At 37.9% G+C, this 24,176-nt stretch overlaps 2 protein-coding genes across 2 annotated transcripts; both read left to right on the top strand.

Annotated features, from left to right (window-relative positions):
* The first annotated feature begins 1,090 nt into the window (after nt 1-1,090).
* Nucleotides 1,091-12,339, top strand: LOC120296651 (vomeronasal type-2 receptor 26-like). Its single transcript, XM_039318499.1, has 4 exons — nt 1,091-1,168; nt 6,538-6,765; nt 10,873-10,999; nt 11,417-12,339. Exons 1-4 carry the CDS (start codon nt 1,091-1,093, stop codon nt 12,337-12,339), a joined length of 1,356 nt encoding a protein of 451 aa, XP_039174433.1.
* Nucleotides 12,340-15,713: 3,374 nt separating this feature from the next.
* Nucleotides 15,714-23,094, top strand: LOC120296649 (vomeronasal type-2 receptor 26-like). Its single transcript, XM_039318498.1, has 4 exons — nt 15,714-15,791; nt 19,012-19,239; nt 21,584-21,710; nt 22,144-23,094. The coding sequence occupies exons 1-4, from the start codon at nt 15,714-15,716 to the stop codon at nt 23,064-23,066; spliced, it is 1,356 nt and encodes a 451-aa protein (XP_039174432.1). The 3' UTR covers nt 23,067-23,094.
* Nucleotides 23,095-24,176: the final 1,082 nt, after the last annotated feature.

The following is a 24,176-nucleotide window of genomic DNA, read 5'->3' on the forward strand; positions in this document are numbered from 1 at the left end:
TGGTTTAGGCATGATTCTTATTTATAAATCTCTCTTAGTCAGGTGCTGGAATATAGCTGTTGAATGTAGCCTTGTAGATTCCTATTTTTTCATGTGGCTGTTGCTACACAAGAATTAATCTGATCATAAAAAAAAAATCTTGTTCCTCTATTTTTTTTATTTTGTATGCAAAAAGAAAAAGAATCCTTGTCAAAAATATCTAACATGGTATTTTAATAAAATTTATAAATATATATCTATGATTCTCATAATATATAACGATGTCATTAGGATTTTATCATTTATTCCTTATTTGCAAACACTTATATATACCAAGACTTTTATTTTAAATAGATTATGGTTGCTTGAGATTTATATTTATCATACAATATGTCTCCTTAGTAATTTAAGGCATAGAAAGGTGGGTCATTTTTAAATATATGAGTGTGATCAAATGTTACAGTACATTTTGAGTATTTGGATTGTCTTAACAGTTGGGACAATTCATCAGTTTTTGCCCTCCAATTTCATTGCTATGCTACACATAAGAAATAATCCTTTTAATTGCATTAAAACCCTGTTTTAAACTTCTCAAAGTATGATGCACAGATGCCCACATGATCCTCAAGTGACATTCAGATATTCCAACTTAGCTCCTCATTCCATGCTTTCCTCCACCTCTGGAATATCTTAACTACTGAAATTTAAGAATGAGGGTTTTATTCTTTTTAAAACAATGCTTCAGAATATGGGTGCATTCTTCACTTCTCTAATACTCATTAAAGCAGACAAATACATCATTTTAGGCAAAGAGAAAAGCACTATCAAAGAAGTCTATCTAAATCCAATCCTTGTCACTTTCTAAGATTGTAGAACTAACTGAAACTCTTCTTGCAGGCCGTTGCCTAAAAACCTACAGCATATCCTAGCCTTCAGTTTTGCCATTCAGGAGATCAACATGAATGAGAACTTGTTACCCAACATCACCTTGGTCTCCAAGGTCTATGACAATGCTTTTCAAGCACTGAAAGCCTCTGCGAACCTTTTGACTCTTTTCTTTGTTGAAGGCCGTTGTCCCCTCAATTACAGGAGGGGAAAGGAGCAAAACATCATGGCTGTCATTGGTGATCTCCCTTCTCAGAACACCATACAGATGGCCAACATATTAAATGCCTACAAAATTCCACAGGTAGGTATCCGGGCTCACATAAATGCACAAGAAAGGAAAGAGTGGTGGTTAAAAGTGGAGAGAACCCCTCAAAAACAGCTGCAATATTGGGGAGCTGATTTGGGGTAGTTTTATTTATTTATTTATTTTCCCAGAGAAATGTAATGTATCAATTAATTCTTAATAAGCACAAACATCATATTTTATTTGTAAGAAATGGTGTAGGTATGATTGTTTCTGTCTTCTTCTTCTTCTTCTTCTTCTTCTTCTTCTTCTTCTTCTTCTTCTTCTTCTTCTTCTTCTTCTTCTTCTTCTTCTTCTTCGGGTGTTGAGAGAGATACAAAATTCTGGTTCTTGCTCTTCTGGTGGACTCAACCATTGCTAATTGATGCTGTAATAGTGTGTCTGATGTTGTCTCTCCATCTTCTAGGTATGCCTCAACTTCTTTGACTTTCTTCTCTTTCTATAAATGCCACAACAATGTTAAATACATTTATCAGTAAAGCACTAGTTATCTTAACCTTATAATATAAAATGCCAGATGAATACTCTCGGATACTGTCAGGTCCTTAATGAATAAGGCTCCTCTCTTGTTACTTCTTCCTCTCTCCTCTCTATTTCTGGTTAGCACAATCAAAAACTGAGATGATTTTTGTCTAAAAAGTGTTGAATGGAATGCTAATGATGGTCTGGTTGCAAAAGCTCTGAGGAAACATTTGTTGAGCCTCAGGTTTAGTATTTGTCTTTCCCATTAAGATTTTCTATGGAAAAACAGTATCCAAAAGAAATGTACTTACTTCCATTTTTGGATGTGTCTGCAGAAGCAATACTTAGTCTAAAAGTACATCATTATTATTCACTCTTTGCAGCTCAGTTATGGCTCTTTTGACCTTGCATTGAGTGATAAAATGCAGTTTCCTTCTTTCTTCTGGATGACTCCTAATGAAAACCTTCACTATGTTGGGATTATTCAGCTCTTGAAACATTTTGGGTGGAATTGGATCGGCCTTCTCATCCCACAAGACACCACTGGAGAGAGATTTTTCAGAATTCTGAGGCCAAAATTAATTCAGAGAGATATTTGCATTTCTTTTATTCAATTTATTCCAAGACTGATAAATTACGAACTCAGTACATTCCGGAAGAATAATCTAACTAACATAGCACTTTTCTTAATGTATAGTAAAACCAATGTAATAGTTGTTTATGGGGACATGCAATCTATAGAAGCCTTACGAGTAATTCTTGAATGGTATGAAATTAAGAGAAGGCTCCCCATGGAGAGGGTTTGGATCATAAGTGCTCTATGGGATGTGACGTCCGTCTTTGAGTCCCAGAAATTCACAGCATTGTCCTTCAATGGCAGTTTGTCTTTTGCCCTACACACAAATATGGTACCAGGTTTTCAAAGGTTCCTTGAGAACCTAAATCCATTTCATTCTAAAACATATTTCCTATATGTGTTCTGGAGTGCTGCATTTATCTGTTCATTTCCAATGTACAAAATGTATGCATCAGGCAAAGGAAATTGCACTGGGAAAGAGGATCTGCAGAGTCTCCCTGGAACTGTCTTTGAAATGGAGATGTCTGGCCAGAGCTACAATATTTACAATGCTGTGTATGCTGTAGCACATAGTCTCCATGCTATGTATTCATCCAGAGCCAGGCAGAAGAGAACGGGCAATAGAGAGAAGTGGAATTTTCTGAAAGTCCAACCTTGGCAAGTGAGTTATAGTGCCTTCTACTTTAATGGGAATGTAGCCATAATAACATATTAATTTCAATTTTTACAAAATTCACCTTGGCCATTAGTAGTTCAGAGTCTCGTGTATAGATAGCAGGAAATAAAATTGTAGTACTGTTCTGATTCCTGATCGCTTACATCTCACAGGTAGGCATACAACAATTAACATTATCAGGTTCTTCATTAAGCTACTCCTCTAGAGTAGAAGAATTACATATCTAAAAATTTAAAATTGCTGTTTATAATTTTTAGTTGTCTAGACGCTTGGTGGTAATCTCTGAAATTGCTTATTCCTTATTTCTTGTTGCCATATTGTTATATTTTTAGGTATTGTTCTATATTTTAGGTATCACATTAGATATATGGAAGTAATTTTTCTCCCAGGGGCTTTCTGCTCCCTTTCCAATCTTCAGTTCCCAAAATTCTCAAATCCAGAAAAAGACTACCTTTTTTGTAGCACTTTCTGGTTGAGTAGCAGAAGAAAAATTCACTAAAGTAGAGAGAAGGAGGAATTTCTATACAATAGTAATAATAATAATAATAATAATAATAATAATAATAATAATAATAATAACAACAACAACAACAAAAATAATAATAATAATAATAATAATAATAATAATAATAGCCATCCATATTAATAATAATAATAGCCATGCATTCACATCTGATGGAGAAATGGCACATCATCCACAGGCGCCATGAACGAAGCTGGGAGAGATTATACAAACTCTACCATGAACAGAAGGAGGAACTCTCCCCAGAACGGGCACACACAGTGGAAGGAGATAAGGAAGACGCCTACGTGCAATGGATGGACTCTGAACAGCAACTCAAGGACATTCAAGAACAGTTAAGAGACCTAAGAGTCGACAGCGAGATGCAAAGCCTCAGGCTAATAAACGAGGAACGTAAGAAGCTTCTAGTGAGCTCACATGGTTCCCCACAGCCCGAACCTCACCAGAAAGGCAGACCGGTCAACAGAGCCGAGTCCGAAGTTTCCCGCTGTTCACATGCACCATCACAATGGCCGCACGCAGATCGATCCCATGTGTCTGGAAAGGCCTCATCTTTTCGCCACATGTCCAAGGCACACTCCAGCGTGTCCCAACACTCGCATATCACAGGACCCTCCCGCCATTCAAAGGCATCTTCTTGCCAGACTTCAGAATTCAAACAGACAAGCACCTGCAACATAACACCCAAGACTTAACAATTGTTGATAAGAAAGACAAAAAGTCTGGATAGTGGACATGGCAGTGCCTGGAGATAGCAGAATAGAAGAGAAAGAACTGGAGAAGATAACAAAATACAAAGACCTACAAATAGAAATAGAAAGACTGTGGCAAAAGCAAGCAAGGGTAGTACCAATAGTCATAGGCGCCTTGGGTGCAATCCCAAAACAACTGGAGCACCACTTGAACAACATTGGCATTGACAAATTCGCTATTAGTCAATTGCAAAAGGCGGCCTTACTAGGAACTGCTTCCATCCTGCGACGATACCTGTAATACCATCAAACATCCACATCTGCCTATCCCAGGTCCTGGGTAAGGACTCGATCGGTAGACAAATTGCCAAATCCAGTTTGAACATCTGGCTGACTGTGCGATGATCAATAATAATAATAATAATAATAATAATAATAATAATAATAATAATAATAATGGAATAAAGTTGGAGACAGGGGTAGTATAGGATGAAAATACTTGTCTTTCTCTAAGATATGCTTGGTGTAGATATTTTCAGTCCCACAATGGAACTTCTTAATCATGTTTTCTGGGACAGAATTCCCAAAATGTGGTGACATCCATCATATATAATGGGCTGCCACAAACCTATTCTCCAAAGCATCTGAAGGCAGAATAAGAAGTAATGGATGGAAACTAATCAAGGAGAGAAACAACCTAAAACTAAGGAGTCGTTTCCTGACATTTAGAACAATTAATCAGTGAAATGATTTGCTTCCAGAAGTTGTGGATGCTCCAACATTGGAGGTTTTTAAAAAGATATTAGACAACCATTTGTCTGAAATGGTATAGGGCAGGGGTCTCCAACCTGTGGTCCGTGGCCCGGTACTGGCCTGCGGTCTGTGAGTCACCAAACTGCAGGAATGGTTGGCGAGTGTGGGAGCGCTAGGGCTGCTGCCAGTGTCACGCAGGTGCTAGTGGCCTTTTGTGCATGCATGCAAGTGTTAGCCACCCATTTGTGCATGCACATGGGCACTAGCAGCCCATTTGCAGGCCCTAGCAGCCTGCTTGCACAGGCGTGCAGACGGCATGAAACAGCACAGCCGTAGGTGTGTGGGTCCTAGTGCCGCTGTCATGCACGTGCTTGTTTGTCCATGCCTATGCGCACTTGCACATTTCCCTGCTTTTCCCTTTCCCTCTGGGCTGCCAACCTGGAAAGAATAGGGAGCTCTGGTATAAGACAGGCATTTGTCTGAAATGATCTAGGGCTTCCTACTTGAACAGGGGATTGGAGTAGAAGACCTGCAAGATCCTTTCCAATTCTATTATTCTTTTTTTTATTGAAAATTTTTAAAATTTTGCAATACAAAAACAAAACAATTTTCCCCATCCCTCCCCAACCCTCCCCTTTCCTCCCCCGACTATCCCAGAGCTGGATATAGGCTTAATTAGAGTTTCTTCAAAAAAATCTTAAGAAAAATATAAAATATAAATAAATCTAGATACATTACTTAAACGAATTACAAAATAATTGACAATATATATGTAAAAAAAAGACATAAATACCAAAAAGGAAAAAAAAGGAAATACATAAAAAACATGAAAAAGAAATTAACTTTTCAATATAAGAGATAAAACTATAAACAAATCTAAATACATTACTTAAACAAGTTATAAAATAATTAAAGATAATATATATATATATATATATATAAAAAAGAGAAATAGAAAAGAGGAAAGAAGAAAATAATAATAATAATAAAAAAATATTTGGCTTTTCAAGAAAATTGGCTTTTCAATATAAGTTATTAAAAAGCTAAATAATATTTTTTAATATCCATCTTGTGTTGTATAAAATCTATCCATTTCCTCCATACCACAACATACTTCTCTTGAGATTGATCCTTCAGGAAAGCCGAAATCTTTGCCATTTCCGCAAGATAAGAAACTTTAAAAAGCCACTCTTGCAAGGTAGGCAGAGATTCCTTCTTCCAACATTGTGCTACTAACAACCTTGCAGCTGTGATTAAATTTAACATAAATGTGATATCTTTAGTATCACAATCTGTAACAATACCTAATAAAAACAATTGTGGGGTAAATTTTACCCTCCTTCTAAAAATTCTTTGAATATTCCACCATATCCAATTCTATTATTTTAATATTCCTTTTTTTCTATTATATTTCTTAGCAATAATTTTTGTCTCTCATGAAATGCAAAATTTGGAAGAGCAATCTATCTGACAAAATCTATATTAATTACTTAAACTTAAAAAATATGAACATATTCCTGCAAAGTAGAATTATGCATTTGAACATAAAAAAATATTAACTAAAATGTTAGGAAGTTCATTAAAAATCAAGCTCAGCACCATTTGGTAAATCACAGCATAGTACTGTAAATTCTATTGCCTACTATCAGCATTAATTTCTCCTTTATCTCTCTTATCTTTTAGCTTCGTTTATTTCTGAAAAACCTCCATTTCAACAATAGTGCTGGGGAAGAAATAGCTTTCAATGAGAATGGAAACCTGGCAGCAGCATACGATATCATCAACTTGATTACTTTCCCCAATCGATCCTTTCAGAAGGTCCAAGTTGGACATATTGAACCTCAGAGTTCTCAGAAGGAAGATCTCACCATTAATACAACTGCCATTGTATGGAATCCCAAATTTAAGAAGGTGGATTATAAAAAACCAACTAAAATGGTGATATTTTCTCAATTTCTGGAATTTTAAACAAGTAAACTCACAGTGGTTCCAAGGTCATTTGAAATCTAATGATATTAGAACAATTTTGTATCCTGGAAAAATGAAACAATTCTCAATTCTACATTATACTTTCAGATTGTGGGGAAAGAGAGCTTTGCTGGCTGGGGTTATGGACCATCTGGGTCCAGAGGACTTTCCCACTAATGGGTTTATCTGACTGTTTAGTTGATGGTTGAATCAGTTTCAGAACCAAAGCATGAAAAAGGTCAGCACATCTATTTACCACTTCAGCCTAACCTACACATCCCATCTCCCTGGAGTTTTGTAAGGCATGTTTCTCTTGCCACTCACAATTTTTCCTTCCCATAACCAATTCAAAAATCTGGGGACAGCGGCTGGCCATTTTGATATAGTGGTTTTTTCAAGTGATGTGCTTTGAAAAAGTATAGTAAATTTACTGCTTTACAGAAGTGAATAGCTTTTCAGCAGGCACTGATACTATGCATTTTGAAATACAGGCAAGATTGGACTAATGTGCTATCCTATTTTATTGCTCATCACAGAATAGGAGAGATTAATTGGACATCTACCAAAGCTGACCATCACCCCAAGTCTTGCGCTCACCACACCTGCATTTACTTTCCTGATTTGGATAATTTGTTCTCGTATGGTAGCATCTGCAGTGGGAATGCCCCCTTGTACATCTCAGAAGCTGCATTCTACTGCTTGTGAAATGCTTTGGATATATGTCAGGCTGTTACATGTGGTTGGTCTTATAACTTCCCTTCTCTCCCCACCGTGTTCCACAGACATCTTACGACAAATGATTGTGGGCACCCATTCTGCTTGAATTGTAGGTATCTGCTCTCCAGCTGTTTGTCTTGCTGGGTATTCCGGTGACTTTTCACCTTGCCATATAGTGTTGTGATGCAACTCTTTTTGTGTGACAGTGGATGGTTGCTGTTGAAATTCAGAATTGTGGAACATTGGTGGCCTTGTGATAAACTGTGGTTTCTAGGTATCCCAAAGTTTCTTTTTCATGCAACAACTGGAGTTTCTTGTTTTTCTTTGAAGACATTTCACTTCTCATCCGAGAGCTGAAGAAGCTTCTTGGATGAGAATTGAAACGTCTTCAAAGAAAAATGGCAAAGTCCAGTTGCCTTGTATAAAAGCATATTTGGGATAACCATGACCTGGATAACTGAGAATCTCCATAAACATTTAACTCTAGTTTCTAGGCTTCCATCTTCTGTGTTTACAAGTACATCAAAAAATCGCAAATGCCTAGTTGTTTTTCCTTCATTGTGAACTGTATATTAGGGAGGATGGAGTTCAGTATGGTATGAAAATCTGTAAGTGTATTTCTCTTGATGATGACAAATACCTCATCCACGTAGCAGCACCAGAATTTAGGTGTGTAGTTCTGAAATGAATGGTGTTCTAGCTCACCCAGGACTGTTTCTGTAATGATTCTGTCATGGTCCCGACAGACAGAGACAAATAAAGCAGAACTCCAAGGCTTGAAACTTCCTTAGAGAACATGTTTATTAGTTCCAAAGTATCAGCATGGTCAAGAGTGAAACCAAGTCTGGATACATACATGACAATTCCCCAATAAAAAGTTAGAAATCCCGCCCATAAAGCTATGCAAGCAACTATTGCTTTTTCTTGGATGAGAAGCAAAAGGTCTTCAAAGAAAAACAACAGAGTCCTATTGTCTCATAAAAAAGTATTTGCGATAATAATGACCTGCATGACTGAGAATCTCCATAGACATTTAGCTGTGGTTTCTAGGCTTCCATCTTCTGTGTTTTCAAATGGTAATTGCCTAGCTGTTTCTTCCTCCATTGTGAACTGTATGTTGGGGAAGATGGAGTTCAGAATGGCACAAAAATCTTTAAGTGCATTTCTCTTGATGATGACAAAAATCTCATCCACATAGCGGCACCAGAATTTAGATATGTAATTATGAAATACATGATGTTCTAGTTCATGCAGGACTGTTTCTCCTGCATGAATTCCTGACATTCATCAGATGAGGAGCCCCGAACTCATTGGTAGCCTCACACTGCATTCAATTTTCAACTTTTAAGATTGTTGGACAAGCAGACACAAAAACAGCCAGGGAAGTGATTGAAGCCTGGTGCCCTGGTCAGTCATTAGGAGTGATGATTTACATTTAGCCTAGTACTTAAAAGGTGAGGGCTGGGCAGCACAAGTTAATGACTTAAAAGCCAGCCATCAACATCTAAAAAGCCACTTACCACAGGCACTATAAATACCACACACAGAACAGCACATACTGTGTTAGAGAGAAATTCCTAGAAGATGGGCTCCAACACAAGTCCAAAAGCTTGGAATACAACCTCGGGTCCCAGAGACCGACCCAGATTGGATCCTGCAATATTATCCTGGGACACACATATTGGCCTTCATTTGTGACTACATTTATTATACATGGAGAAGCAGGACACCATTCTCCAATGGCAATGCAACACAGAGATAATTGAAAAAGGACAACAAATGCTACGAAGGAATATATTTGCCATCAGCTCAAGGAAGTGAGGAAGACTAAATATGGATGTCATTACCAATCAAAATTCTTAGAAATTCAACATTTCTCCTATAAGTTTATTTCTTATTATTTGTCAAATTAAGACTGCTCATTAAGTTTATTATTTATTTATTTATTTATTAATAAAAATTATATGCCAGCCAATCCCTAGGGACTTAGGGTGGCGTACAAAATTAAAACAATAAATATAACAGTAAAAATGAGTGCATTCATACAGCATGTCCCAATCGTGTCCCATCCCCCCCTGGGACATCAACCACAAGCCTGCCAGAACAGGAGACTTTTAATTGCTTTCTTGAAGGCCGGCAAGGTGGGAGTAATTCGAATCTCGGGGGGAAGTTTATTCCACCACTTCGGAGCCACCACAGAAAAAGCCCTTCCCCGAGGGCCTGCCAGCCGACATTGTCTGGTCGACGGGACCTAAAGGAGGCCCAATCTGTTGGACCTCACCAGTCTCTGGGAAATATGCGGCAGTATGCGATCCTGTAAGTAACCTGGTCCTAAGCCATGAAGGGCTTTAAAGGTGATAACCAACACCTTGAATTGCATCCGGAGGCCCACAGGAAGCCAGTGCAGCTCGCCGAGGATAGGTGACACGTGGGTGTACCTTGGTGCACTGACAATCGCTCTCGAGGCTGCATTCTGAACCAACTGCAGCCTCTGAATGTTCTTCAGGGTAGTCCCATGTAGAGCACATTACAGTAAATCAATCTTGAGGTGACAAGGGCATGAGTAACCGTGAGTAGAGCCTCCCGGTCCAAATAAGGCCTGGTGCACCAGGCGAACCTGGGCAAAGGTCCTCCTGGCCACAGCCGATAGATGTTATTCCAAATTTAGCTGTGAGTCCAGGAGGACACCCAAGTTGCATGCTTGCACTGAGGGAGGTATGTTTACCCCCCCCCCCAGGACCATTGATGGACCATCAGGATGACCCTTGGGGGGCAAGACCCGAGCCACTCGGTCTTGTCAGAGTTGAGTCTAAACCTGTTCACCCCCATCCAGACCCTCACATCTTCCAGGCACCGGCACATCACTTCAACTGCTTCACTGAAAGGACACGGGGTGAAGATATACAATTGGGTATCATCCGCATACTGATAATACCTCACCCCGTGTTGCTGAATGATCTCACCCAGCGGTTTCATATAGATGTTAAAAAGGAGGGGGGACAGGACCGAGCCCTGAGGCACCATAATCGAGAGAGATTGTGAGAGATTCTTCCATGACCCTCTTCAGGACATTTCAAATTCTCTTATGTGTGATGTAAGGATTGTGAAGGGATTTTTATCCAAATTTTCAATAGCAGTTAGAACACTGTTCAGATTTTTACCTCTATTCTGACTGAATCTAGCAATAAGTTCTAGGAATTCAAAATTTTGCATTAAAGAACTTACAAGAAAATGACTGCTTTAGGATTTATTTACAGAGAATGACTGCTGACTGATTGAGTAAAAGCCAGATTATAATTCTTCTTAATTATTTATTCTTCCCTTTCCCATTAGACACCACCTTCTGCCACCTGTGTAGAAAGTTGCTATCCTGGGTACCGGAAATTAATTAAGGAGGGGAAACAGGTTTGCTGCTATGACTGTGTCCAATGTTCAGAGGGAAGCATTTCCACCATGGTTGGTAAGAAAAAGAGATCTACGGTAATATCTCTTTAAAAATACATTATTCTCTAATCAAGTTTGGGTTTTTTAATATAATTTTAAACACAAGAATAGATTGATTGGGATCTCTCACCTGCCTTGTTTTCTTTCTTCCTTTTTTTAAATAGAAGCTTTTCTTTATTTAGGTGTGTAATCTCTTCTTCAAGAAACATGGCATATTAAATAAACTTTTAAAAAGATTTTCCTAAGGCACAATTTTTGAAAGAGGTTTATTTTCTTTATATGAAGCCAATTCTACTTATCAGAGTCAAGTGGTAATATGGAAACTTGCTCAGAATACAACCATACTTTTATGTGTGAAGATTCCAAAAACTGTTTCAGCAAGGAATAATTGTTAAAACCTAATATCAATTCAATGTGTATTTATGGTTTTTAGATTCCAAGCAATGTGAGAGGTGCCCAGAAGAACAATATCCAAATGAGAAGAACCATCAATGTATTCCCAAAATTATTGCCTACTTATCCTACGAAGAATTCCTGGGAGAAATCCTGACTAGCTTTGCTGTTTCTTTTGCTGTAATCACAATTGTTGTGATGGGGACATTTATCTGCCACCAAAATACTCCCATTGTCAAAGCCAACAATTGGGATATCACCTGCACTTTGCTTTTCTCACTTCTGCTGTGTTTTCTCTGTTCTTTCTTCTTCCTCGGATGCCCAGGGATAGTCACATGTCTCCTCCGGCAAGCAGTTTTTGGAGTTGTCTTCTCCATCGCAGTATCTTGTGTGTTAGCCAAAACCATCACTGTGGTTCTGGCCTTCATAGCCACAAAGCCAGGAAACCGCATGAGGTGGTGGGTAGGGAAAAGACTGTCTGTCTCAGTCATTGTGTTTTGCTCACTTATTCAAACAAGCATCTGTGCTGTGTGGTTGATCCTTTCTCCTCCTTTCCCAGAGTTGGACATGCATTCCCAATTGGATGAGATCTTAGTGCAATGCAACGAAGGCTCAGAAATCATGTTTTATGTTGTGCTGGGCTACATGTGGCTTTTGGCCCTCATCAGCTTCGTGGTAGCCTTCTTTGCCCGGAAGTTGCCTGACAGTTTCAATGAAGCCAAACTCATCACCTTCAGCATGCTGGTCTTCTGCAGTGTTTGGGTCTCCTTTGTGCCCACCTACTTAAGCACTAAGGGGAAATCCATGGTGGCTGTGGAGGTCTTCTCTATCTTGGCCTCAAGTGGTGGCTTAATAGGTTGCATTTTTATGCCCAAGTGCTATATTATCATGCTGAGACCAGAGCTGAATACCAGAGAGCAGCTAGTTAGGAAAAAGACTAGTGTGGTTTCAAGTGCAGTGTAAATGCTGCCCTAATTCCTAATTTGGCTGAAGAAAACATAACAGATGATTGGTCAAAGAATTTTATTTAGGAATAGATGTCTTCTTCCATTTTTGAAAGCAACATTTAGACTTGTATACAGCTCCATAGCAATTTCAGCACTCTCTGCACAGTTTACCATGTAAGCATTACTTGCATATTGCCCCCAACAATCTGGGTCCTCATTTACAGACCTCAGAAGATTGGAAAGCTGAGTGAACCTGGAGCCTCGTCAAGATCAAACTCCAGGCTGTAGGCAGACTTTGTATGCAATACTGTCTTCTAACACTATGCCACCAGGTCTCTTAATGTAAGAAACTTCACAAACACGCAATAACCAGGAAAAATGTGCACTCTTTTTTCTGGATGAAGACGTCTTTGTCTTTGATCCATAAATGGAAAACTACATTCAGAAATATAGTGGCTAGGATGTCCACAACTAATCTTATTTATTAAATAAGATATTATCTTCTTTATATTAAATTACAATAAAATGCTAATATGATTTATAGTCATGTATTTATTGGTGTCCTCTTTCCAACATATTTTCTTTTTATATCATATTTTAAATTTCAGGGGATGGGGATCAGATTCAAAATTTTGAAAACTGCAAATGCCTCAGAATGCTACACTCTATTATAAAAAGAGCTATAAAGTTATAAAGCTATATAGATTTTATTAGTGACATTGCTAATAACAAATCACTATTTTGTTGAAATACCCAGGCAGAAAATCTCCTCATGTACAGAAGTAATTAGGATGGCCTGACTTAATAGCTTCATAGCTTGATAGCTATATTTTATTCAGGAATCGATGTCTTCTTCCATTTTTGAATGCAACAACTTGTATACAGCTCCATAGCAATTTCAGCACTCTCTGCACAGTTTACCATGTAAGCATCACTTGCATATTGCCCCCAATAATCTGGGTCCTCATTTGCCACTAATTTGTGACTCCTTGAGTTTCAGTACAAATATAAACATGAAGCTGGAGAACAAACATCTTAAAATCAGTTAATATATCTTTCCTCTATATCAGCAGTGTCAAACTCACAACATCACATGACATGTCATGACATATTGTGACTATTTTTCCATTGCCGGTAATGGGGTGGGTGCGGTTTTGCTAGCATGCATCTGGCCCGGGGGCCGGCAGTTTGACATCCCTGCTCTATATAATGACATTAGCTAATTTTTTTCTTTTAACAACCTTGCAAGCCCTTGCATCAGGGTGGAGTTGAGGTAACTGAATGGAACTCAAGTGTTTACTGGCCAGATGCTCTTCCTGATATCTATGCAGAGTTCACAGCAGACAATTACTCATTGTGCCCAGAGAGAGAAATATCTGCCACTACGCATAGGATCAAACCCACAGCCTCCTGATTATGAGAAGAGAGCTCTACCTCTAGGTCACTTCACCCCTCAATGACATTAGCTATTTAGTTGTGGCCAAATTGTAGAACATCTTTACATCTTCTACTTTATCTTTTGGTAAGATGCTGAAATCTTCCATTCTAACATGTTAAAGATAAAATGAGTGTTTACGTGACAAAGTGGAAGTATGTGTCAGTATAGTGGCATTCTCCAAAAATGAAAAGAATAGAAGAAGAGATAATTATTCTTTATATTTCTTCAAAAAAAAATCAAACTAACAACTGACAAATACAGTGGTACCCTAATAGTCATTGTTAATTTGTTCAGGGAAGCATGATGAGGACTAAAAACAACGAGTACCAAACAATGTTTTCTCATAAGGAATAATGGCAGCCAATGCCAAGAAGTTCAAGCTTGTGCATCAAACAAACAATGAATACCAGCACAAAATGTTCATGTCGAAATGTATTGACTACCAAATTTGATGAGTTTGAAAGCAGTTGAGTACCAAGGTACCACTATATACTTTACTTCATTCGTTCATGGAAACTAATTCCTAAGAGAAGGGACGGGTCAAACTAGCACTTTGCTGCTACCCCCAAAATTATACAACTATAACTGCATGGTCACTAAGCTTTTGAGTGATAAAACTATGCTGGGTTATTTTAATGTTATTATTTCTATTGTATTTAATGCAGGATTTATTACGTATATGCCATTTTTTAAAGCCACTGAAATGTCTGGGTTTCTTTTTTCAATTAAAGCAATGTAAGAGTTTGGAATAATCTAAAGCAACGTGCCTACCTAATATACCTCTTTGGTTGCCATTTTAAGAAGTTTTTTTTTTTTAGAAAAACAATGACTATCAGACCAACCTGATTGACCTATTGAAATATGGTTTAGTCATAGTGAATCTAATTTCAAGCTGAAAGAAGAATTGCCGTTCCTCATCCTTCACAGAGGATGGTGAGTTTTGATAGAGGATCAAGCCTCTTCTTTTCCACTGCTTCAGGCAACGATGCATGAGATCCCTCTCTCAAAACTCACCACCTCTTTCAAAGTGCATCAAGATCAAAGCCCTCCAGACAACTATTCAGCCACCATGATAGAGCAGTAGTCAGCAGCTGTATCTGTCTCTTTCAGCAATGAACAGGAAAAAAATTAGGATTTTATCATTTATTCCTTATTTGCAAACACTTCTATATACCAAGACTTTTATTTTAAATAGATTGTGGTTGCTTGAGATTTCTATTTATCATGCAGTATGTCTCCTTAGTACTTTAAGACATAGAAAGGTGGGTCATTTTTAAATGTATGAGTGTGATCAAATGTTACAGTACATTTTGAGAATTTGGATTGTCTTAACAGTTGGCACAATTCATCAGTTTCTGCCCTCCAATTTCATTGCTATGCTACACATAAGAAACAATCCTTTTAATTGCATTAAAACCCTGTTTTAAACTTCTCAAAGTATGATGCACAGATGCCCACATGATCCTCAAGTGACATTCAGACATTCCAACAAAGCTCCTCATTCCATACTTTCCTCATCTCTGGAATATCTTAACTACTGAAATTTAAGAATGAAGGTTTTATTCTTTTTCAAAGAAATGCTTCAGAATATGGGGGCACTCTTCACTTCTCTAATACTCATTAAAGCAGACAAATACATCATTTTAGGCAAAGAGAAAAGCATTATCAAAGAAGTCTATCTAAATCCAATCCTTGTCACATTCTAAGATTGTAGAATTAACTGAAACTCTTCTTGCAGGCCGTTGCCTAAAAACCTACAGCATACCCTAGCCTTCAATTTTGCCATTCAGGAGATCAACATGAATGAGAACTTGTTACCCAACATCACCTTGGTCTCCAAGGTCTATGACAATGGTTTTCAAGCGGTGAAAGCTTCTGCGAACCTTTTGACTCTTTTCTTTGTTGAAGGCCGTTGTCCCCTCAATTACAGGAGGGGAAAGAAGCAAAACATCATGGCTGTCATTGGTGATCTCCCTTCCCAGAACACCATACAGATGGCCAACATATTAAATGCCTACAAAATTCCACAGGTAGGTATCCGGGCTCACATAAATGCACAAGAAAGGAAAGAGTGGTGGTTAAAAGTGGAGAGAACCCCTCAAAAACAGCTGCAATATTGGGGAAGTGATTTGGGGTAGTTTTTACTTATTTATTTATCTTTCCAGAGAAATGTAAGGTATCAATTACTATTACAACCACAGTAATTCTTAATAAGCACAAACATATTTAGTTTGTAAGAATTGGTGTAGGTATCATTATTTCTGTCTTCTTCTTCTTCTTCTTCTTCTTCTTCTTCTTCTTCTTCTTCTTCTTCTTCTTCTTCTTCTTCTTCTTCTTCTTCTTCTTCTTCTTCTTCTTCTTTATTCTTTGGGTGTTGAGAGAGATACAAAATTCTGGTTCTTGCACTTCTGGTGTGCTCAACCATTGTTAATTGATGCTGTAATAATATGTCTGATATTGTCTCTTCATCTTCTGGGTGTGCCTCAAGTTCTTTGACTTTCTCCTCTTTCTGTAAATGCCACAACAATGTTAAATACATTTATCAGTAAAGCACTAGTTATCTTAGCCTTATAATATAAAATGCCAGATGAATACTCTCAGATACTGTCAGGTCCTTAATGAATAAGACTCCTCTCTTGTTACTCATTCCTCTCTCCTCTCCATTTCTGGTTAGCACAATCAAAGACTGAGATGATTTTTGTCTAAAAAGTGTTGAATGGAATGCTAATGATGGTCTGGTTGCAAAAGCTCTGAGGAAAGATTTGTTGAGCTCCAGATTTAGTATTTGTCTCACCCATCAAGATTTTCTATGGAAAAACAGTGTCCCAAAGAAATGTACTTTTCCATTTTTTGATGCAATATTTAGTCTAAAAGTACATCATTATTATTCCTTTTCTGCAGCTCAGTTATGGCTCTTTTGACCTTGCATTGAGTGATAAAATGCAGTTTCCTTCTTTCTTCTGGATGACTCCTAATGAAAACCTTCACTATGTTGGGATTATTCAGCTCTTGAAACATTTTGGATGGAATTGGATTGGCCTTCTCATCCCAGAAGACACAACTGGAGAGAGATTTTTCAGAATTCTGAGGCCAAAATTAATTCAGAGAGATATTTGCATTTCTTTCATTCAATTTATTCCAAGACTGATAAATTATGAGCTCAGTACCTTCCGGAAGAATAATCTAAATAACATAGCACTTTTCCTACGGTATAGTAAAACCAACGTAATAGTTGTTTATGGAGACATGCAATCTATAGAAGGCTTACGAGTAATTCTTGAATGGTATGAAATTAGTAACAGTCTCCCACTAGAGAGGGTTTGGATCATAAGCGCTTTGTGGGATGTCACTTCTGTCTTTGAGCCCCAGAAATTCACAGCATTGTCCTTCAATGGCAGCTTGTCTTTCGCCCTGCACACAAATATGGTACCAGGTTTTCAAGAGTTCCTTGAGAACCTAAATCCATTTCACTCTAAAATGTATTTCCTACCTCAGTTCTGGGGTGCTGCATTTACCTGTTCATTTTCAACGTACAATATATATGCACAAGGCAAAGGAAGCTGCACTGGGAAGGAGGATCTGGGGAGTCTCCCTGGAACTGTCTTTGAAATTTAGATGTCTGGTCAGAGCTACAATATTTACAATGCTGTGTATGCTGTAGCACAAGTTCTCCATACCATGTATTCACCCAGAACCAGGAAGAAGACAATGGACAAAGGAGAGAAGTGGAATTTTCTGAAAGTCCAACCTTGGCAGGTGAATTATGGTGCCTCCTAATGTAATGGAAATGTAGGCTTAATCGTATATTGATTTCAATTTTTACAACTTTCATTAACAGTATATTTTTACTCCAGTCCCATCTGCATTTATCTGAAAGTTTTTGGTTGAACAAAACATGATTTTGTTTAGATTACAGAAGATTACTTGCTGAGCCCGAGGGTGGGGTCAAATGCATCATCAGTTTCATGTCTCTGTACCCCCATAAAAGACCTAAGTTCCGCTCCCTTGACTTTTCTCTGGTACCAATTTGCCTTGACCATTAGTAGTTCATATTCTTATTTATAGGTATAATGAAATAAACCTGTACGACTTATGAACTCAATTCTGGTTTCTGATTTTTTGCACCTGACAGGTAGCCATGCAACAAGTAACAATACCATGTTCTTCATTTAGCTATTCCATTAGAGTAGAAGAATTATATATCTAATATATATTTTAAATGCTCTTTATAATTTTTAGTCGTCTAGACACTTGGTGGTAACCTCTGAAAGTGCTTATTCCTTGTTGCAATTTTGATTTTTTTTTACAGATATTATTTTAGCTATATGGAAGTAATTTTTTCCCCAGACGCCTTTTGCTCTGTTTCCAATCTTCAATCCAAAATATTCTCAAATCCAGTAAAAGATTACCTTTTTTGCAGCATTTTGTGGCTGAGTATAGAGAAAACAATTTACTACAGTAGAGACAAGAAAGAATTTCTGCAAAATAATAATAATGGAATGAAGTTGGAGGCAGGGTTATGATAGACTAAGAATACTTAACTTTCTCTAAGATATGTTTGGTGTAAGCTGATTTAATCTGCAAAGGCCATAAAGGAACTTCTTAATCATGTTTTCTGGCAGAGGATTCCAATAAATATGTTTTGTTACGATATCCATTAGATATAATGGGCAGCCACAAAGAGTCAAGCCATTTTCCAAAGCCCATGAAAGCAGAACAAAAAGCAATGGTTGGAAATTAATCAAGGAGAAAACCAACTAAACCTAAGGGGAAATTTCCTGACAGTTAGAATAATTGATCAATGGAACGGCTTTCCTTCAGAAGTTGTGGGTGCTCCGACACTGGAGATTTTTAAGAGATTGGACAGGCATTTGTCTGAAATGATCTAAGGTCTCCTGCTTGAGCAATAGGTTGGAGTAGAAGACCTTCAAGGTCGTTTCCAATTCTGTTATTCTAATATTCTGCTTTTCTGTTATATTTCTTAGCAATAATTTTTGTCTCTCATGAAATGCAAAATTTGGAAGAGCAATCTATCTGACAAAATCTGTATTAATTACTTAAACTTAAAAAATGTGAACATATTCATGCAAAGTAGAATTAAGCCTTTCAACACAAAAAAATATTAACTAAAATGTTTGGAAGTTCATTAAAAATCAAGCTCAGCACCATTTGGTAAATCACAGCATGGAACTGTAAATCCTATTGCCTACTATCAGCACTAATTTCTCACTTATCTCTCTTATCTTTTAGCTTCGTTTATTTCTGAAAAACCTCCATTTCAACAATAGTGCTGGGGAAGAAATAGCTTTCAATGAGAATGGAAACCTGGCAGCAGCATACGATATCATCAACTTGATTACTTTCCCCAATCGATCCTTTCAGAAGGTCCAAGTTGGACATATTGAACCTCAGAGTTCTCAGAAGGAAGACCTCACCATTAATACAACTGCCATTGTATGGAACCCCAAATTTAAGCAGGTGAATTTTAAAAAACCAACTAAAATTGTGATATTTTCTCAATTTCTGGAATTTTAAACAAGTCAACTCAGAGCGGTTCCAAGGTCATTTGAAATCTTCCTAATGATGTTAGAACAATTTTGTATCCTGGAAAAATGAAGCAATTCTCAATTCTTCATTATACTTTCAGATTGTGGGGAAAGAGAGCTTTGCTGGCTGGGGTTATGGACCATCTGGGTCCAGAGGACTTTCCCACTAATGGGTTTATCTGACTGTTTAGTTGATGGTTGAATCAGTTTGAGAACCAAAGCATTAAAAAGGTCAGCATATCTATTCACCACTTCAGCCTAACCTACACATCCCATCTCCCTGGAGTTTTGCAGGGCGTGTTTCTGTTGCCACTCACAGTTTTTGCTTCCCATAGCCAATTCAAAAATCTGGGGAGAGCTGCTGGCAATTTTGATACAGTGGTTTTTTCAAGTGATGTGCTTTGAAAAAGTATAGTACAGGGATAGGCAACCTTGGCTCTTTTATGACTCATAGACTTCAACTCTCAGAATTCCTGAGTCAGCTATGCTATGTATACAGCTATACTGACTCAGGAATTCTGGGAGTTGAAGTCCATGAGTCATAAAAGAGCCAAGGTTGCCTTCCCCTGGTATAGTAAATTTACTATAGTGAATAGCTTTTCAGCAGGCACTGATACTATGCATTTTGAAATACAGGCAAGATTGGACTAATGTGCTATCCCATTTTATTGCTCATCACAGAATAGGAGAGATTAACTGGACATCTACCAAAGCTGACCATCACCCCAAGTCTTCCGCTCACCACACCTGCATTTGCTTCCTTGATTGGCATAATTTGTTCTTGTATGATAGCCTCTGCGGTGGGAATGCCCCCTTGCACATCTCAGAAGCTGCATTCTACTGCTTGTGAAATGCTTTGGATGTAGTGTATGTCAGGCTGTGCCATGTGGTCGGTCTTATAACTTCTTTATTCCTTTTTCTCCCCATTGTGTTGCACAGACATCTTATGACAAATGATTGTGGGCACCCCTTCTGCTTGAATTGTTCATGTAGGTATCTGCTCTCCAGCTGTTTGTCTTGCTGGTTACTCCAGTGGCTTTTCACCTTGCCTTATAGTGTTCTGATGCAACTCCTTTCGTGTGACAGTGGATGGTTGCTGCTGAAATTCAGAATTGTGGAGCGTTGGTGGCCTTGTGATAAACTGTGGTTTCTAGGTATCCCAAAGATGCTTTTTCATGCAGCAACTGGACTTTCTTGTTTTTCTTTGAAGACATTTCACTTCTTATCCAAAAGCTGAAGAAGCTTCTTGGATGAGAATTGAAACGTCTTCAAAGAAAAATAGCAAAGTCCAGTTGCCTTGTAAAAAAGAATTTTTGGGATAACCATGACCTGGATAACTGAGAATCTCCATAAACATTTATCTCTAGTTTCTAGGCTTCCATCTTCTGTGTTTACAAGTACATCAAAAAATCGCAAATGCCTAGTTGTTTTTCCTTCATTGTGAACTGTATATTAGGGAGGATGGAGTTCAGTATGGTATGAAAATCTGTAAGTGTATTTCTCTTGATGATGACAAATACCTCATCCACGTAGCAGCACCAGAATTTAGGTGTGTAGTTCTGAAATGAATGGTGTTCTAGCTCACCCAGGACTGTTTCTGTAATGATTCTGTCATGGTCCCGACAGACAGAGACAAATAAAGCAGAACTCCAAGGCTTGAAACTTCCTTAGAGAACATGTTTATTAGTTCCAAAGTATCAGCATGGTCAAGAGTGAAACCAAATCTGGATACATACATGACAATTCCCCAATAAAAAGTTAGAAATCCCACCCATAAAGCTATGCAAGCAACTATTGCTTTTTCTTGGATGAGAAGCAAAACGTCTTCAAAGAAAAACAACAAAGTCCTATTGTCTCATAAAAAAGTATTTGGGATAACAATGACCTGGATGACTGAGAATCTCCATAGACATTTAGCTGTGGTTTCTAGGCTTCCATCTTCTGTGTTTACAAATGGTAATTTCCTAGCTGTTTCTTCCTCCATTGTGAACTGTATGTTGGGGAAGATGGAGTTCAGAATGGCACGAAAATCTTTAAGTGCATTTCTCTTGATGATGACAAAAATCTCATCCACATAGCAGCACCAGAATTTAGATATGTAGTTATGAAATATATGGTGTTCTAGTTCATGCAGGACTGTTTCTCCTGCATGAATTTCTGACATTCATCAGATGAGGAACCCCGAACTCATTGGTAGCCTCACACTGCAATGGACAAGGATACACATTTAATTTTTATAACCTATTTTAATTATTTTCTTTTGCAATTCCCATTAGACACCACCTTCTGCCACCTGTGTAGAAAGTTGCTATCCTGGGTACCGGAAATTAATTAAGGAGGGGAAACAGGTTTGCTGCTATGACTGTGTCCAATGTTCAGAGGGAAGCATTTCCACCATGGTTGGTAAGAAAAAGAGATCTACGGTAATATCTCTTTAAAAATACATTATTCTCTAATCAAGTTTGGGTTTTTTAATATAATTTAAACACAAGAATAGATTGATTGGGATCTCTCACCTGCCTTGTTTTCTTTCTTCTTTTTTTAAATAGAAGCTTTTCTTTATTTATGTATGTAATCTCTTCTTCAAGAAATATGGCATATTAAATAAACTTTTAAAAAGATTTTCCTAAGGCACAATTTTTGAAACAGGTTTATTTTCTTTATATGAAGCCAATTCTACTTATCAGATTGAAGTGGTAATATGGAAACTTGCTCAGAATACAACCATACTTTTATGTGTGAAGATTCCAAAAACTGTTTCAGGAAGGAATAATTGTTAAAACCTAATATCAATTCAACGTATAGAATTTTTAAAGATCTTATTTATGGTTTTTAGATTCCAAGCAATGTGAGAGGTGCCCAGAAGAACAATATCCAAATGAGAAGCACCATCAATGTATTCCCAAAATTATTGCCTACTTATCCTACGAAGAATTCCTGGGAGAAATCCTGACTAGCTTTGCTGTTTCTTTTGCTGTAATCACAATTGTAGTGATGGGGACATTTCTCCGCCACCAAAACACTCCCATTGTCAAAGCAAACAATTGGGATATCACCTGCACTTTGCTTTTCTCACTCCTGCTGTGTTTTCTCTGCTCTTTCTTCTTCCTCGGATGCCCAGGGATAGTCACATGTCTCCTCCGGCAAGCAGTTTTTGGAGTTGTCTTCTCCATCGCGGTATCTTGTGTGTTAGCCAAAACCATCACTGTGGTTCTGGCCTTCATAGCCACAAAGCCAGGGAACCGCATGAGGTGGTGGGTAGGGAAAAGGCTTTCTGTCTCAGTCATTGTTTTTTGCTCACTTACTCAAACAAGCATCTGTGCTGTGTGGTTGACCCTTTCTCCTCCTTTCCCAGAATTGGACATGCATTCCCAATTGGATGAGATCTTAGTGCAATGCAACGAAGGCTCAGAGATCATGTTTTATGTTGTGCTGGGCTACATGTGGCTTTTGGCCCTCATCAGCTTCATGGTGGCCTTCTTTGCCCGGAAGTTGCCCGACAGTTTCAATGAAGCCAAACTCATCACCTTCAGCATGCTGGTCTTTTGCAGTGTGTGGGTCTGCTTTGTGCCCACCTACTTAAGCACTAAGGGGAAATCCATGGTGGCTGTGGAGGTCTTCTCTATCTTGGCCTCAAGTGGTGGCTTATTAGGTTGCATTTTTATGCCCAAGTGCTATATTATCATGCTGAGACCAGAGCTGAATACCAGAGAGCAGCTAGTTAGGAAAAAGACTAGTGTGGTTTCAAGTGCAGCGTAAATGCTGCCCTAATTCCTAATTTGGCTGAAGACAACATAACAGATAATTGGTCAAAGAATTTTATTCAGGAATAGATGTCTTCTTCCATTTTTGAAAGGAATAACATTTAGACTTGAATACAGCTCCATAGCAATTTCAGCACTCTCGGCACGGTTTACCATGTAAGCATTACTTGCATATTGCCCCCAACAATCTGGGTCCTTATTTACCAACCTCAGAAGGTTGGAAAGCTGAGCAAACCTTGAGCCTCGTCAAGATCAAACTCCAGGCTGTAGGCAGACTTTGTATGCAATACTGTCTTCTAACACTATGCCACCAGGGCTCTTAATGTAAGAAACTTCACAAACACACAATAACAAGGAAAAAATGTGCACTCTTTTTTCTGGATGAAGACGTATTTTCTTTGATCAATAAATTGAAAACTACATTCAGAAATATAGTGGCTAGGATATGTACAATTAATCTTATTTATTAAATAAGATTTTGTCTTCTTTATATTGAATTACAATAAAATGCTAATATGATTTATAGTCATGTATTTATGTATCTTTCCAACACATTTTCATTTTAATATCATATTTTAAATTTCAGGGTATGGGGATCAGATTCAAAATTTTGGAAAATGCCAACACCTCAGAATGTTTTGCTCTGATATAAAACATGATGAGTCAGACCATCCAAATTACTTCTCTACTGGCGGAAACATTTTCTGCCCGGGTATTTCAATAAAATAGTGTTTTGTTATTAGCAATTTTACTTCAGCTTACAATATTTACGCAATTTTATTAAATTGTCAACACACTTTCTTTGCTATCTTGTCCCTTATTTTATTTATTTTTTATTGAATTTATAAAGCTACCCACCACAAATGGAAGGGAAATCTCAGTGATGCACAACAAAGAGGTAAAACCACAGATAAAAACCACAGGTATAAATATATATACAAATCATATGAACAGTAAATATAAAAACAGAAATGCAAATCCTAGGTGAAGGGAGAGTAAAACTAGCCATCTCAGCAATAGAGCCATCTACACATGTCTCCCATTCCCTGAGAGCCCCAGGTCCGATGACATAATCAACTCTTGAGGGCCTTCAGGAATTAAACAG

Source organism: Crotalus tigris, unplaced genomic scaffold (assembly GCF_016545835.1).
Source record: "Crotalus tigris isolate CLP2741 ecotype Arizona unplaced genomic scaffold, ASM1654583v1 scf7180000021434.168247, whole genome shotgun sequence".
NCBI lineage: Eukaryota > Metazoa > Chordata > Lepidosauria > Squamata > Viperidae > Crotalus > Crotalus tigris.

What these genes read in the sequence shown, in the direction of transcription:
- LOC120296649 (XM_039318498.1), top strand. Translation starts at nt 15,714, where the DNA reads ATGGCTGTCATTGGTGATCTCCCTTCCCAGAACACCATACAGATGGCC. An exon ending in ATGCCTACAAAATTCCACAG is followed by an intron (nt 15,792 to 19,011) that starts GTAGGTATCCGG and finishes CTTATCTTTTAG; the next exon opens with CTTCGTTTATTTCTGAAAAA. An exon ending in AAGCATTTCCACCATGGTTG is followed by an intron (nt 21,711 to 22,143) that starts GTAAGAAAAAGA and finishes TATGGTTTTTAG; the next exon opens with ATTCCAAGCAATGTGAGAGG.
- LOC120296651 (XM_039318499.1), top strand. Translation starts at nt 1,091, where the DNA reads ATGGCTGTCATTGGTGATCTCCCTTCTCAGAACACCATACAGATGGCC. An exon ending in ATGCCTACAAAATTCCACAG is followed by an intron (nt 1,169 to 6,537) that starts GTAGGTATCCGG and finishes CTTATCTTTTAG; the next exon opens with CTTCGTTTATTTCTGAAAAA. An exon ending in GGAATCCCAAATTTAAGAAG is followed by an intron (nt 6,766 to 10,872) that starts GTGGATTATAAA and finishes CTTTCCCATTAG; the next exon opens with ACACCACCTTCTGCCACCTG.